The sequence below is a fragment of the Crocodylus porosus genome, unplaced genomic scaffold (assembly GCF_001723895.1).
Source record: "Crocodylus porosus isolate Cpor-Errol unplaced genomic scaffold, CroPor_comp1, whole genome shotgun sequence".
In the NCBI taxonomy this organism is placed as follows: Eukaryota; Metazoa; Chordata; order Crocodylia; family Crocodylidae; genus Crocodylus; species Crocodylus porosus.
Genome location: NW_017728906.1, coordinates 148,015,718 through 148,031,552, shown reverse-complemented (window position 1 = coordinate 148,031,552; position 15,835 = coordinate 148,015,718). Strand labels below are relative to the sequence as shown.

Here is a 15,835-nt window from a genome sequence, read left to right as displayed (position 1 = left end):
CCTTTCCCCTCGACTGCCTTGTACTCTAACCCAAAGCACTTCAGAGTGCCCCTCCCCTGACTCCTTGCTAATTAATGAGGATGTGTATTCCTCCTTAATATAGAGCGCCATGCCCCCACTCTCTTTCCTATCCTGTCCCTCCTGTACAGCCTATAGCCCTTGACATTCACCTCCCAATCATGCATTGCGTCCCACCATGTTTCCATAATCCCCACTATGTCCAGGCTGGTGTCAGCCAGCAGGAGGGTGAGGCTTCCTCAGCTTCCTCCTCAGGAGCTAGGAGCAGCAGGGAGAGGAAGGACACACGTCTTACACACACGTGTGCCCCCTTACCTGACCCGGAGCAGAGGCGAGAGCAGCAGAAGCGAATGAAGCAGCAGCGGGGGCAGCAGCAGCTGATCCCCCTAAGGTAAGTGGGGCAGAGGGACAGATGCAGCTGAGCCAGATCCAGAGGGGAAGCCCCCCGGATCCCTCTTAGCTGAGCCGGTAGGGAGCCGCGCTCCCAAGCCGCACGAAAAGAGTGCGCAAACAGGTGTGGGCTGGGGGGGGACTGTCCCTCAAGCCAGGGATCACCCCCGGGGGTATCCCTCAGGGAGCGGGCTCCAGAGGTGCCGGGTCCCCCCAGTGGGGGAGTGCAAGGGGGCGGTATCGCCGCACTTCCGGTAAGTCCGGAGTGCCTGATTGACGGATAGAGCGGAGGCGGGAAATTCAAACCGCAGTTTGTAGTCCCCTAGTGTCCCCTATTAAGCTGCTACCAGGTCCCCTCTCAGCCTTCTTTTCTTCAGATTGAAGAGTCCCAGATCCTTCAACTTTTCCTCGTATGGCTTGCCTTTTAAGACTCTGATCATATGGGTGTCTCTTTTTTGAACTCTCTCAAGTTTGTCCATGTCCTTATTAAAGCCTGTAGGTGTGTTAGGGGTTACTCATCCCGAGGTGGAGCACTTTACATTTCTCAATGTTGAACTTAATCAGATTATGATTTGTCCAATTTGCTAGCCTGTCTAGGTCTGCTTGTATCTTATCTTCAAGCGTGACCACACTCCCCCACAGACTTGGCCAGTGAGCTCTTCACCCCCACAGCCAAATCGTTAATAAAGATGTTGAAAAGTACTGGACTGAGCACTGACCCCTGTGGGACATTGTTGTCTACTTGTCACCAGGAAGACACAGATCCGTTCACTACGACTCTCTTGGTTCTATCCTGCAGCCAATTTCTCATCCACTTGACTGTGTTGGAGCTAATTCCACAATCTTTCAATTTCCTTGCAAGGATATTGTTTATGAACCTTTCTTCTTTCTTAAGATGACCATGATTTCCTTGTTTAGCCAAAGGAAACCCAGCCCTTTTGTTACCTTTTGTCTGTATGGAAATAGACCTCCTTTGTGCTTCAAGGATCATACCCTTAAGAAACAACCACTCTTCATGCACACCTTTTGCCTTCAGTCCCTGGTCCCACAATACTTACCCTACTAGTGACCTAAGATTGTTGAAATTTGCGTTTTTGAAGTCAAAGACTTCAATCCTGCTATCCAATTTATCTACCTTACATTGGACAGTGAACATGATGGTTTCATGGTCACTGTCACCCTGACTTCCTTCTATATTTAAGCTGGTCACCAGGTTGCCTCCTTTGGCAAGGACCAAGTCTAGTGGAGCATCACCTCTGGTTGGCCCATGCACCTCCTGAGTCAGGAACAATTTCTCGACACAGATCAGGAAGGATCGTGACCAATCAACAGAGTTAGATACCTTGTATGCTGCATAAGTCAATGGAGAGAGGTAAGTGCAAAGGCACCTGGTATTAGCTTGTAATGAGTAGACTTGTGATCCTGTTCATATTATTATCACACTACTTGGCAATAGGAAATTTCCCAGTGAAAAGGCAGCAGTGCTGGTACATGGGGCAGTGGCAGAAGCTGCTATTTTACACCCTTTCCTCCCCCCCATTAGTTGGTGGCTGAGGCTGGTGCTCCAGTCGCCCCCCACCCTTAGTTATGTCACTAGGTGAATACATCCAAGGGGAGATCCAGAACACATAAGCTAACTGAGGTTTGCAACCCCAAGTGGAGATGTAGCAGTGAGAGTATGAGTCCCATGGTGTCCTTAATTCTTCCTCCAAGCATGCAGTTACTCCATGGGCGCATCTACACAAGATGCTTAATCGTGAATTAGCATAGTTTACTGTGAAGTAAGCACATGTGTTTACACATACACATACTTACTTTACAGTAAATCTCTAATCCTGAGTAAATTTGCTATCTGCAAATGCAAGTAGCAAATTTACATGGAATTAGTAATGGTGCCATAGTGCTTGTGTAGACTGCCCAGCTCCATGAGCATCTCCTGGACTGGAGCTCACTGCCAGCCCCTGGCTAGCACCCAGAAGGAGCCTGGAGCTCTCCCTGATGGTGGCAGGGGGTACACTGCAGGGAGCTGGGAGCAAATCTTCTCCCTAGACACCTACCCAAAAACCCTTAATGGGTCCATCTACATGAGATGTTACCAATGTGTGCCCTTGCTAAAGTGTGCTGCTATGGTGACCTAGTGGCTAAAAATAGCTGTGTGCTGCTGACATGGCACAGTACAGGCTGTTACTGTACCATCATTTAGTACTTCCAAAAAGAAGTACTACATGACAGTTCCATAACAATGGCACCACAGAACATGAGTAGATTTGCCCTCTGTGCAGTAGCTTACTGCACAGTAAATCTAGACTGGAGTCAATACATGTGTAGATGCACACCATGTGCCCTATATTAATAGAGTAGGGACTTACCAAGCCTCAGCTGCTCTGTGATAACTATCCATGGGTCCACTTTTGCGGTGGAAGCTGAAGCCAGGCAGTTTATCCCTGAATGAGACAAGGCTAAATTACCTTAATTTAGCTTTTCCTTATCACAGTTTAGAAGTGAGCATGGGGACAGTTCCCATGGAGCTGCTGTTCCACTCTTTCCTAATTGAGGATACATGAAAATCATTATCTGTCCCTGTGACCTTAATTATCATGGGGATTTACTGCACCTCAGCTGCTCTATAGTAGCTATTTGTATGTCTTCTGTTTCCCATAATGAGAGCTAACCAGAGCAGTTTCAGTCCCTGGAAAGAAAAAGGATTGTGTTGCCTCCGTTTAGTTTTCACTTACTGCAGTGTAATTGTAAGTGGGCAAACTATTTCAGCATCTTCAGTGAACAGGGGCAGACTCTTACTACACTTTGACTGATCCATAGTAACTGTTTATGTGGCTGCAACTACACCATGGTAAGAGAAAGTTAAAGAGGCTTTGGCTGAGTACATGCATTCATTCAAATAATTGGGAGAATTATCTCAGGTTTTTTCTTCTGGTAGAAAACCTTACCCAGAGCTGTGATTATAGACATTTGAATGCTGAGGCCCTGAAGGCTGGATAGTTTGCAGTGCTGATGCTGTACAACCAGGGGGGCAGCAGGCTGTGCATACATCTCAGTGAGCCCTGCAGGCTCCCTTAGTCTGCCAGGTGACAGACAACAGCAGTGCATAGTGCATCCCAATACAGCTTCCAGAAAACTGTGGAATTTAGATCGATTCCACTTCAGGCTGATTGGCTGACCCAGACTGCCCATGGATTTCCCTGCAGCAAATGTGGGGATTGTGGAGTGAGCATGTTTTACTCTTTGCTGGAGCAGCAGAGTCTAGTGAGTAATGTACTGTCTTCCTGGGAGGAATGGGGGATCTGGAGGATTATGTTCTCTTCTGAGAGAAGCTACAGCACCTACAGACCTTTGGTCTCTCAAGAGAAGCTCTCCTGGGAGTGATTTAACCGCAGGTTATTTTCCCAGGTGATTGCATCAATTTTGAACATGCTTAGAAGCCTAAGTCTAGGCTCTCAAGGGACTTTTCAACCCCAAATGGCATTCTATAATTTAAAGTGCCTGTAACAGGGCAGTCTGACCTTTGAAGGGAGGCATACAACCCTGGGGTAGGAGCCCAGCTATGAGGAATTAGTTGGTAATTTAAAGCCCAAGCAGGGAGAGAGAGCAGGCCCATTTGGTACATATAGAGAGCACAGGCATGGGCCCATACTGAAACTGTTTGCCCTCTCTGGTACTGGGAGGGAGGGGATCACTAAGTGGGTACCACAGAATTCTTGGGACAATTAATGCAAAAACAGGGACAGGAGTGGGAGTCAAAGGCTAATAATGAGTGTTCCAAGGGGCCACCTGGAGCAGAGCATGGAGGGTCAGTGCTCACTGGCCCTCAAATGAGTCCAAGGAGCCTGTGGACACATACCAGTGAAACTGTGCCTGGAGATGTGAACAGATGAGGTACAGCAAGATAGCTTCACAATCATTAGAGGACCTCTCAGTCAGAGCCTCCTTCCTGGTCAGATCAATGGCTAACTTTAGCTAGGACCAGGAGGAAGTTGATCAGGGGGTCCTGGGACTTGGTTGGGCCATGGATGGGAGTGCATAAATGAAAAGGTGTGGAAAGTACTGCAGGCAGAACCTCAGCAAGATATTTGAGGAGATAGTGAAGGGGCTGCCACCTGGCATACTCAAGGCATATGCCAGCAGGGAGAGTGCAGGAAGCCTGATCTAGGACAGGGGTTTTCAACCTTTTAAAGTAAGTGTACCCCTTCTGGTGGCGGCAGCTGGATGGCGGGGCGGGGAGGGAAGAGGTAAGAAAGGTTTATTGACTTAACAAACATGCAAGTATGCATAGTATAACAAGACAACAATGACAGACAATAACAATTTGCGTTGGCAACTTATCAGCATTCCCCTCTGATGCCTGATGTACGACAAGTTCCTCTTCTATAAAGCTCAGCGAAGTCAGGTATCCCCGATTTGTGCTGTCTGAGGGTTACCAGGAAAGACCTTGGTATTCAGTCCTCAGGCTTCTCGAGATGCACTGACCCACTGAACCCATGTCAGCAGCTAATTTTTAAATTAGTAGCTTCTCTCACAATGCTGTGTCTTCCTTCTGCTGATTTCCGGATGCGCTAGGTAATTTATAACTTTTGAGCTATGCTGTTGACTCACAGCTACTCACACTCTTACATTACAAACTTTTCTTATGACTGACCAATAGCAGTATAAGCCTTTGCATGTTTCTGATCAGGTTGACTTTAACTGCATCACTACTTACAAGGCCTCACTAATCTTTTACTTTAATTAAACTCTTAGCAGCAACATACAGCTCACAATGCATGAGGCTATTAGGGGATGGCGGAGAGTCCAAGCAGCAATGAGGGCGCAGTACAAGACAGGGCTGCAGAGAGCCAGAGTGCGAGTGAGGGCTCAGTGTGAGACAGGGCTGCAGAGAGCCCAAGTGCCAGTGAGCCCAAGTGCAATATAGGGCTGTGGAAAGCCCAGGGAGGACAAGGGGAGGGCCAAATTACAAAAAGGTCCAGATCAAACCATGTCAGTATCTTCTGCGAGGCTTGGGCTGCGGTGTAGGGGAGGAAAAGGAGCCACAGATAGTGCCTCCGGCACCGGGGCAATAAATGGGCAGCTTCCCACTAATTAACATCCAGTAATTTATTAAGTTCAAGGCATGGCAGGCGAGAACGCAGGCAGTTGGTGCATAACAGGAGGGTGGGGTCACCGATAGATGGACTCCAGAAAAGGCACTTCTGTCACAGGTCCCTAATTCAATTAAGGTGTTACTGATTTGAACTAAGTGGGGTTGTGCCACATACTGAGGGCCATCTGGGGTAACTGTTTCCCATGTGGGGCGGCGCAGATTCCAGTTCCGAAGGCATCCTCCTCCTAGCACTGTGCTAAGCAAATAAGCAGTGGCCCAGCTTTTATTTTTTACCCCTTGCACTAGCAATGAACACTTTCCTTTATTACAGCCTTCCCAAGTGGTAATTCAGGTACTTTGATAGGGGTATGTTTTTTTAAATGTTGCAGGCATTTTATGATGCTGTAAGCCAGGGGGCCATTCCCTACTTTTAATGTTGTTTATTACTTGGGAAAAATGCATGTTTAATGATAACTGAACTTGTGCACAAGCGGTACTCCAAGTTTGAATTTTGTCTGCTCTAAAAGCAGTGTCCGTTATGGCGTGGGCGAGATGGGCTATCTCCAGTTCTACATGAGTTAGCAATTGTTTAGTGTGCTCCAAAATTTTTCCCTCTAGCATGCCTCCCCTAGTGAACAGCCCTACCACCTGTCGGAGATTGACTACTTCTTCAGTATTTTTCTGGGACTTATTTAATTTCCATACATTCATAGCTGAGTTAAGTCTGCTCCAAAGATAACCTGGAGTATTTTTTCGATGGCAGGGCCTAATTGTATTTGTAGAACAGAAAATGGTTGGCCATTCCCACCTAAGTAACCCTTCAGCTATGCAGGCTCCTGCTGAACAGTTTGGAAAGGTAGCTCAGACATACCATTGTTCTGGTCTGAACAATACCCGGGCAGTGAACAATGAAGCATTTAGGAGGGTTGGGATTTTAACCTGTGACTGCCACCAGGGTGTGGAGTTATACACAGGTGGTATTGGGATCTCCCGGGGGGAGCAGCAAGAGACAATAGTGAACACCCCGTTCTCTCACAGCTTACATTTATCCTTCCCTCCTTGGGAGCCCGTAATCATACTTCACCTCCTGAAGAGCAGAAGAGTTCCCACTGTCGCTCATGAGGATGATATGATACCAGGTTGGTGAAAAAGTATTGCCCTGGCAGAATCATAGCACTAATTTGCTTTAGGAATCCCACTGGTATAAAAGGATGGGGATAAGTGGTAGAGACTTGCAGATCCCTTTTAGTTGTATTAAAGTGGATACCATTCTACCACGCCTCTGGCATGTATGATTTATAAGCCATGTAATGAATTTGTTTTATCCTGTAGCATGCCCTCCCACCTGGTGGGCTTCACACAATTGTTGGAGAGTGTTGTTAGCCATAAGAATGGGAGGGGGTGGATTTTCCCATAAATGCAGTGGCTTGAGAGGCTGAACAGATACGGAATGCACTATTGGGGGCACAGACTTAGGGGTGTTGAGCTTAGTGGGGTTTTCCTCAGGAAGTATGTAACGACAAACCCATAAACAAGCAGAGCTACAACAATTACCTTCCCTCCCACAGTTAGCCATTTCAACTTTCAGGTAGGGAATGAACCCAAGATAATAACTGGTGCCACAGTTGCACTGACAGTTACCACCTTGCCAGTCACCTATTTTGTTTCTTTTACTTAGAGACCAGGATTTTACGTGCTCCAGGGTGGCGGGTTTTTTCAGTATGGATACTGTGGTTGGACTTTGTGAAGGTCATCTGAGTGCATACGTGGTTTGGGGGAATGCTCCTCTGGGTCAGGCCATTCCTTTAGATCTTCAGGAGTAAGTTCATTAATATCTGGGTAAGAAGAAGGAAACACAATAAGGCATTAGTAAGAAGAATACAATTATAACAGTCCACCATTTCACGGTGCCAGTCAATTTAGACAGGTGATAGAGCAGGACTTGTTTTCAATAGTGGGCTCAATTAGGAATGACTACAGCCACATTTGTGGACAGATCTAATCTGTAGGAACAAGACAACAAGGAGCTTGGCTTTCATTAGATGAATCTGACTTAAATACCCACCAGGTATTATACATACCTTTTGCTAATAGTGTCCCCTCCCATTAATCTTCCTGAGGATGCTTCACTACTACCCGATCTCCTGCCTGGAGCTTTTCTGTGTCACCACCCCATGGTCGCTTTACTGCCGGCTCACAGGGACTACCCAATCCAAAGGCCTGTTGCATAGGGCTACCTTCCGAATGAGGTCAGTTATTGGCCCAATTGGTAGTTTGATTCAGTTGCAAGTCTCAGTCTTTAAGAGCTGGGCCAGCAGCCAACCACAAATTATATTTGAGGATGCCATTGGCTCACTCTACCAATCCGTTAGACTGTGGATATTATGGGATATGATATGTCCATAACATGCCATGTTTTGCAGTCTAGTCATACATAAGATGATTGAGGAAGTGAGGGCCATTATCGCTCTGTAGTTCTATGGGTAGTGGATACACAGCTAGCAGAGTTTTCAGTGCTGCACAAGTGTCCTGGGCAGTAACTCTCACTGAAGCATGGGCGAAGGTTATTTCTGCGATAACTTTTACAGCTACAAACACATATTGTCGCTTATGGGAAATTTGAGGGAGGGGGCCTATAAAATCGTACTTGCCACACTACCTTTCTCCTATGCAATGACAACGGGACAGTTGGGAAAGGCTCTAGTCTCAACTCGACCTCTCGGCAGGTGATGCATGCATCAACTATTTTTTGTGCTTTCTTTTTAGTTACATGAATGCCCCAAGATGTGGACAAGTGGGTGGTTCCATCGCACACAGGGTGCCTGTGTTTAATAGCGTATTGATTGACTTTTCACTTTTACACAATTGAATCTGTATGGGTATCCAAATTAAGGGGCCAATATTAACTTTAGATACCAGTTCCCAGCCTGCTACCGCCCCCATGGTGGCCCCTTTCCTTGGGGGTTGGACCAGCCGGACTTTCTAGGTCACATGATCAGGGGAGGTAAATGCCGGCAGCCCTGCATGTGCCTGGAAAAATGTCAACAGTTCCTCCCTTAGAGCAGAGAATCCCTCCAGTGACACTGCTGGCGGTGCAGAAGGCTCCATTTTCAGCCAGTTAATTAGCATCAATGAACACCTACAAAACTATACACTAAGGAGAGGAAATAATCAATACAGACAATCAACTGCCCCAAGACAGAGAGTCAGTGCACAAGCACTCATGTCACGAGTTTTGTCTGTCAACAGCTAGGGGTGCAGGGCCCCAGAACCCTCCTGCACCTATCTCCTTGACACCTGGCAGGCTTCATAGCCTCAGAAGGGGCTACTATCCCTGCAGCTTTCACCCTGCTGCGCCTTAACACACACAGTATCACCCATGTCACAAGTTTTGTTTGTCCGCAGCTTGAGGTGCAGTTTCCCCCAAATCCCTGCACTGATCTTCTTGAAACTTGGCAGGCTTTGTGGCCACAGCATAGGCTACTGCCCCTGCAGTTTTCATCATCCTGTGTCATAACACTTAGACATGAAATGAGTTTTGCTTTCATGAATTTGGGGTGCAGTTCCCCCCAAGCCCCTGCACCAATCTTCTTGAAACTTGGCAGGCTTCACACTCTCAGCAGAGGCTACAACCCTGCAAATTTCATCCAAAACAGATAAAAAAACAACAAAGTTATAGCTATTTAATTGATTCCCCATTATACCCTATGTCCGGATCTCCTAAGTGGCTTTGAAGCTTTTCCAAAGCGCTTTGGAAGCTCCGGGCCACTTCAGAAAGCCTAACAAAGTCAGCGTTTCAATCTGGACGTGCTGCTTCGGACGCCGAAGCATCCAAAGCTTCTCTGGATCCAAAGCATGGTCTGAAGCCTCGCACAGCCCTAGTTTTCATGCTTCACATATTCAAAATGTTTTGATTCAAGTATACTTACTACTACACTACATAACAGTCCTGAGAAACTTAGACCCCTCATTACAAGGGTAGTAAAACACTAAAACAGGTAACCCAGAGGGGTGGTGGAATCTCCATTCTTGGAAGATTTTAATACCCAGCTAGATAGAGCTTTGGCTGGGATGGTCTAGTTGGGGACAGTCCTGCTCTGAGCAGCAGGTTTGACTACATGACCTCCTGAGGTCCAATTTTCTATGATTCTATGATTCAGTACTCATTAATATGGGCACTAAGCACCCAGGATGGAAGCTAGATATAGGAATAGCATACAAAACTGTCAGCTTCCATGCCACAACCAGCAGACAATATTCTTTACCTGCTCCTGGACAGGACATACTGTACTTTCATAGCTGAGTTACCTGCTATATGAAATTAAGATGTTGGCATTTTATAAATGAACTTTCAGAAACAAAGTGAGGATAGGACTATGCCTTTCTGAATATCTTATCCTTGATGTTCATGATGTACCAGGTGACTTGTGGTAAAAATATTCCTATGTCTATATCTACGGCAAAATCAAATCCGAAGTGCTCTCAGTGCTATTTCTATAATAAATCTAAAGTTCTATTCTGAAATAAAGGTTAGTACTGACATGACATTGTTAAGTGTGGTAGCAGGAAAATCAGTGACCCAAAGCCGTTCCTTCTACTCCCACGTTCCCATGTATTCATAGACCCATATGATGATATGAAAAGTCTTTTTCTTGTTTTACAGCTGCAATGCATATGTCTTGGTACCACCAAATGAAACTAGAAGAAATGAGTTACAGAGAAGTAAGTGCATTATCTACTGAACTCCCTTATATTTTTATATATTTATTTCACAAAATTCAGCGTTTATCTGGGGAGCTTCATGGCCTTTGGAGTCTTTATACTTCCTTTACATTACTTTCAGATGGGCAGCCATGATGATATACCTACCTACCACAGCATAAAAGCCACTGTCCATCAACATGGAGGCTTTTCTTAGAACTAATTTTGCATTTGACCAAAAAAATACAGGAACATCATTTAACTATTAAATGATGTTCTTTTGGTAAAAGTAATGCGATGACTGTTCAAATTAAATTCCATAACATACCTTTGGTTGATGCTTCTCTTCAGGTTCGTCTCTCCCACATGGATGTCTTGCATCTAGATTGGAGGATTCAATTTTGAACCTTGTTTAGCCATAATGGGTTAATTTTTCTCAGATGTCACCCTAAACCTCACGTACATACTGTATGTTTATATGGTTAAAATGTTCTCTTAGAAAAGTTCATACTTGTTCAAATATGGCTGTAGTGCTTCCAGAAAGTTGTATATTTGCATACACAATGTATGTCCACTTAGAAAATGTGTACAGGAAATTCTTACCAGTACCTTCTCCATTACTGTTTAAGATTCCTTCAGTGCACTGACTGATTTTGAGCAACACAGAACATGCACAGCTTCCATGGAGCTTCAGTAGAAGCTGTAGGCACTTGCTGCCTTACCAAATCAAGTCTACCAGTTTTAGCAAGGGTATCTTATTCTTTATTAGCTAAAATGCACTAACCACTTAAAGAACCGTGGTTGCCTTTTTACTGAAAGTTTTGCATGAAGAAAAGCTCAGGTGAATTAGAAGATAGAACTCTGCACAGAATCCAGCAATGAAAACTGCTTATTTAGTAATAAGCTTCGCAACACAAGTAATTGCAATAAAACTTCATAAACAAATGTAACTGAAGAGTGACGTTGGAGTATACAGGAATACATGGAGTAAACTCTTCTAGATGGCAATGTGGTGTATCCTTGGATTGGAAAAGTTTGTGTTGTTTGGCTTCAACTAAAAGACTTAATAGAAGTAACTATACAAAATAATACATACAAAATATGCACAAGAAGAAATAAAAATACACTAAGAAGTTTTATTTAATAGCAGTGAAAACAAAAGAGTAACTATGCACTGTAATTCTACACTGATAATCTTCATATTAGCCCAGAACTACCATCGCTGCATACTATAGATCAGCAGTGTGCAGGTTTGAAATACATTTAAACTTGGAATACATTTAAAGTTTAATTTCATGGCTTTTAACAGCCTCTTAAGAGTTAGTGGATGATCATGGGTTTGGGCTAAGGTGTTTCAATTCCTTTCCTTCAGTTTTGCTGTTGTGGGGTTGGTTTTCCTCTGGTTGCAAGGAGAAAGCCAGAAGGCCTGTCAGCACCAATCTGTGATCAGCCCAAGATGAAAATAAATGGGCTGAGGGCAAGGAGAATGAAAGCTAGGTCTAATAGTAGCAGCATAGTCTATAATAAAATGGCATTTCTGTCTTATGCCCAGAAGATACTAGGCTTCAATTTATCAGTGCTTATGTAGGTAGTCTTGTTGGATTCAATGTTGGATACAAGCACTTTGGTGGATTTGGGTTTAAGTACTTGATAGTCAAGTCAAGCAGTCAAGAAAGATATTTGTCCCTGCACCTATGCAGAGACTTGCACAGTGACTGAAGCTTTTTTCTCTCTTAGGAAAAAAACATATTTTACACATGTAAATTAGAATACTTTTTCCCCGTACACTACTGTACACATTACCTGAGGGGGACGTTTACTCTTTTTTTTCTGAGGCTGGCAAAGATAAAGCTGGCTCCCAGAACATCTTAGAGCAGGGGCAGGCAACTATTCTGAGTGGAGGGCTGCTTACTGAGTTTTGGCAAACTGCCGAGGGCTGCATTGGTAGCCCCAACCCTTGACAGGTGCCCCACCCCCTGGTTGCCATCTTGTGACTGGAAATCCTGGCCCCTAATTCCTGACCTTTGCCACCAGAAGTCCCTTCCCTTGCCCCCAGAAATATACCTTTCAGCAAGGGGTTTTGCCTTCTCAGAACCAGAAAAATACCAAATTATATTCTAAAAATCAAACATCTGCAACATTCATTAATTTGACTTCAAAAATTATTTTTGTCCTGATTTACATGTGTTTGTGTAGTGTACACAGAGGTGACTGCACAATATCTTAAAATGAAGTCTTACTCTTGTATATTGCAGGGTGTGGGGGGCATGGGTATAGGTTTGTGGGGGGCTGTGGGTATGTGGGGGTGGGTGTCTGTGGGGGATAGATAGGGATGTGGGTGGGGGATGAGGGAGCATGTAGGGGTGTGTGTGGATATGTGGGCTGTGGGAATGGGGTTTGTGGGGAGTGTGTGGGGGAGGGTGGCTGGGTTGTATGAGGGGTTGTGGGTATGGGGGTCTGCATGCATAGCAGTGTGAGGGGCATGTGGGTGCATGTGTATGGTGGGGTGGTGTGTGGGAAATGCCCTATGAACACACACACATACTCACACTTTCCCTTTCTCCCTCCCTCATTGCTCTCTCTGTCTCTCTGTCCCCTTCCCTCATTTCAGGAACACATGCACACACACACACGGAAGCACACATGCACACACACCCATACCCTTCCACTCTTGGTCCTGGGGTACCCATGTGATCCCCATGCTATCACAGTTTGGAGATGCAGCTGGGGGCCACATGGTGCTGGAGTGCTTGGCTGACATGCAGGGAAGCAGTGAAGTCTGTGGCAGACTTCCAGTTGTAGGGGGGTGAGTATGGGAGGGGGCTGAGGGGTGGGGTAGATCAGGGCCAGACTGGCCTTGCTGATGAGTCCTGCCAGCTTCTCCTGGGTCCTACTGCTCTTGTATCCTGTTATCTTTGACAGGCAGCAGATTAATATTAATTTTCTAAATTTTTTGGGACCCATTGGGCCAGATGGAATGGACTGGTGGGCCAGATATGGCCCGTGGGCCATATTTTGCCCACCCTGTCTTAGAGGAACCTAAATACTGTGCTAAATTGTGCTGTTACCATAGCTCGTATAGGCCTTACTACAAAGGGAAATCACCAAGGGTGCAGACCAAAGCAACAATCTTTTTCCATGATCCGGCCACAGAAATGAGTTTGTAGCTGTGACCAAGCACAAGTGTATGGCCGCAAACAGCTTAAAAATGGACGATAGGGTGAAAATATGAACCCTCATTGCATGAAGTATCAGATAAAGACATTTCAGAATATAGCATCTTCTGTAACTTACATCTCCAGAGCTCCCAGCCTGTCACTGTTTTCAGAATCAGAGGGGAAAAAGAGAGGGGAGGGAGTTCAGTCTGGGGTTTTTCATCACCTTTCAGAGGGTGGGGCAGGTATATTGGAGTCTTCTCAAGGTGGGAGGGCTCCAGTTCACCCACCCCATCCTTCAGCACTGGCTGGGGAGCCCCAAGAATGCACTCCCTCCTATTCTGAAAAGAGCGAGCACTGGCAGGGAGCCTAGGTGTTGCTATGGGAACCTGGCTGCGGGCTCCCAGCCTGCAGCTAGATTCCCCCTCCCCTCCCTGGAACCAACAGTGAATTTCTGTTTGGTCTGGGGTAACAGTGCAACTCAGAACACTTTGCAGAAATTATTCTAAGTTACAGCTGGGAGCTGGACTTCTGTCCACACCCCAAGTTGCAGGACTGCCACAACACAGATCTATATTCTCCTGTCTGCTTCTGATCTGTACCCCTTCAGAAAAGTAGTGAAGCAAACTATACACCAATGTGCCATGCTACAGGGTGTGCATTCACTTTCCATCCATACAGCTAGCTTGCTTCAGTATGGATTTGGTTTCTCATGATATTCCCACAGTCAGTAGCTTAACATAGGATTGAGGGGGAGGGAATAGAGGGGGACAGGATACCAGCTCAGGCACCAGCTGGGGAGTCTCTACTGTGGCAACAGCCAGCTGCAGAGGTGGCAGGCAGGGTAGGCAGACCAGTAGCATCAGCATCCAGGGAATGTATAGGTCCCTGGAGAAAATTAAGACACCGCTGCCTTCAGCAACTCCTTCCCTTCAGTGTTCAGTGACGCTCCCCCCTCCACAGACTAACAAACTTTGCTAGTTATGCCTCTTCCCACCACTCTTGAACTAAACAAACACAGGAAGAAATATGAATGATCAATGAAGGGTGACACGTGACTTGTGTGTTCTTTGCATGTATTTATGTCCAGAGTAAATTTCCTATTTAAACTTACCTTTGGATAGTGATGCTAGCCAGTGCATCATAACTGTGCCCATTTAAACCATTTTTAATGGGGTTTGAACTTGAAGACTTTCAGCAAGAAAAGCTGCTCAGTAGTTGATATCTGTTTTGTACTGGTTAACTTCTGGTCAAACCATTAGTGTATGCTAACCATGTTTCTGCCCTGGGTATTAAATGTTTTACACTTTTTAGAAGTACCCTATGTTCTGTAGGCTAGGCCCACTATTTCTTTCTCTTTTTCAGTTGCTAAGAAAGAACTGGAAGATCTGGAGAGGTGGAAGGAACAGCACAGGTCAGGACCAATTAATTTGACACCACAGAGACTGGGTAAGACTACAGATATGAACTGAAGTGGTGGATTACAAAAAAATAAACAAGAATTATCTTGTGCTCTGCTTTTTAAGATGTGCTGTAAGTTAATATCACTAAAGAGATATTATATATACCTAGTGGGTTAACAAGCTGGACTATACAGAGGTTCATCAAGTACAAAGGTTTCATTTTCTCCTTTGTAAAATCTCTCCTGAGCCTTGCAGAAACTCTTATTTTCAAAAAATACAAATGAAAAGTGTCTATGTCTTATGACTTCCAAATACCAGATTCTGTCAGTTTGTCCTTGAGGGAGGAATATGAAACAAACTTATTTGTAAAGAAAACTAACTTATTTGGCTATAAAAATATTTGAGGAAGCCATTTGTTTTTTGGTTCTTGGTGAGTCACGTGAGGGAAGCCTATGTTTAAGGTGTCAAAGAATGTTAAAGGTGACTCCTGGTATAGAGATTGTAGTAGGTGAGGAGGTGGACAATACGAAGTGCCATACTGGGTCACACCAACGGTCCTTCTAGTTCATTATCCTGTCTCTAACAGTGGATGAAGTGGATACATAGAGCAGTGGTAGATCTCAGAGCCTCTTGTGGTAGGTCCTGGAGCCTCTTGGAGTTGATCTGAGGCTGGGGTGGGGGGATGAGTGCCCACATGCATGCATGCATGCACCCCAGCCCAGCAGGTCAGTCTGTGGGGGAGGGAAGGGGCGGGGGGTAGATTGTGGGACAGTGGCACAGAGGCAGGAACAGGCATAAGTTGAGTGGGGTCCCAGCCTGGTGGGACTTACTTGCTTGGGAGGCATGCCCTCAAATTATTTTTTCTCCCTCTGCTTTGATTTGCTCCCCCTTCTTTCCTCCCCACAGACTTACTTTCTGGGCGCGGTTGGGGGGGGGGAGGGGGTGATAGCAGTGCATAGTAGATCTTGAGTTGCTTTTAATGCCAAAGGTGATCTCCTACTTAAAATGGTTAGAGACCACTGCTATAGAGGAAGAGTACTGAACAAGATCTCTCTGGAGTGATCTATCCCTTA

At 45.5% G+C, this 15,835-nt stretch overlaps 1 protein-coding gene across 3 annotated transcripts in view; it reads left to right on the top strand.

Annotated features, from left to right (window-relative positions):
* EPSTI1 (epithelial stromal interaction 1) overlaps nt 1-15,835 on the top strand; it is a 94,178-nt gene that overhangs the window by 11,664 nt on the left and 66,679 nt on the right. For all 3 annotated transcript variants that reach the window (XM_019529865.1, XM_019529864.1, XM_019529863.1), the window contains exons 2-3: nt 10,167-10,225; nt 14,725-14,808. In XM_019529865.1, the coding sequence (XP_019385410.1) occupies nt 10,167-10,225; nt 14,725-14,808 (143 nt within the window). The remainder of the gene's footprint in view (nt 1-10,166; nt 10,226-14,724; nt 14,809-15,835) is intronic.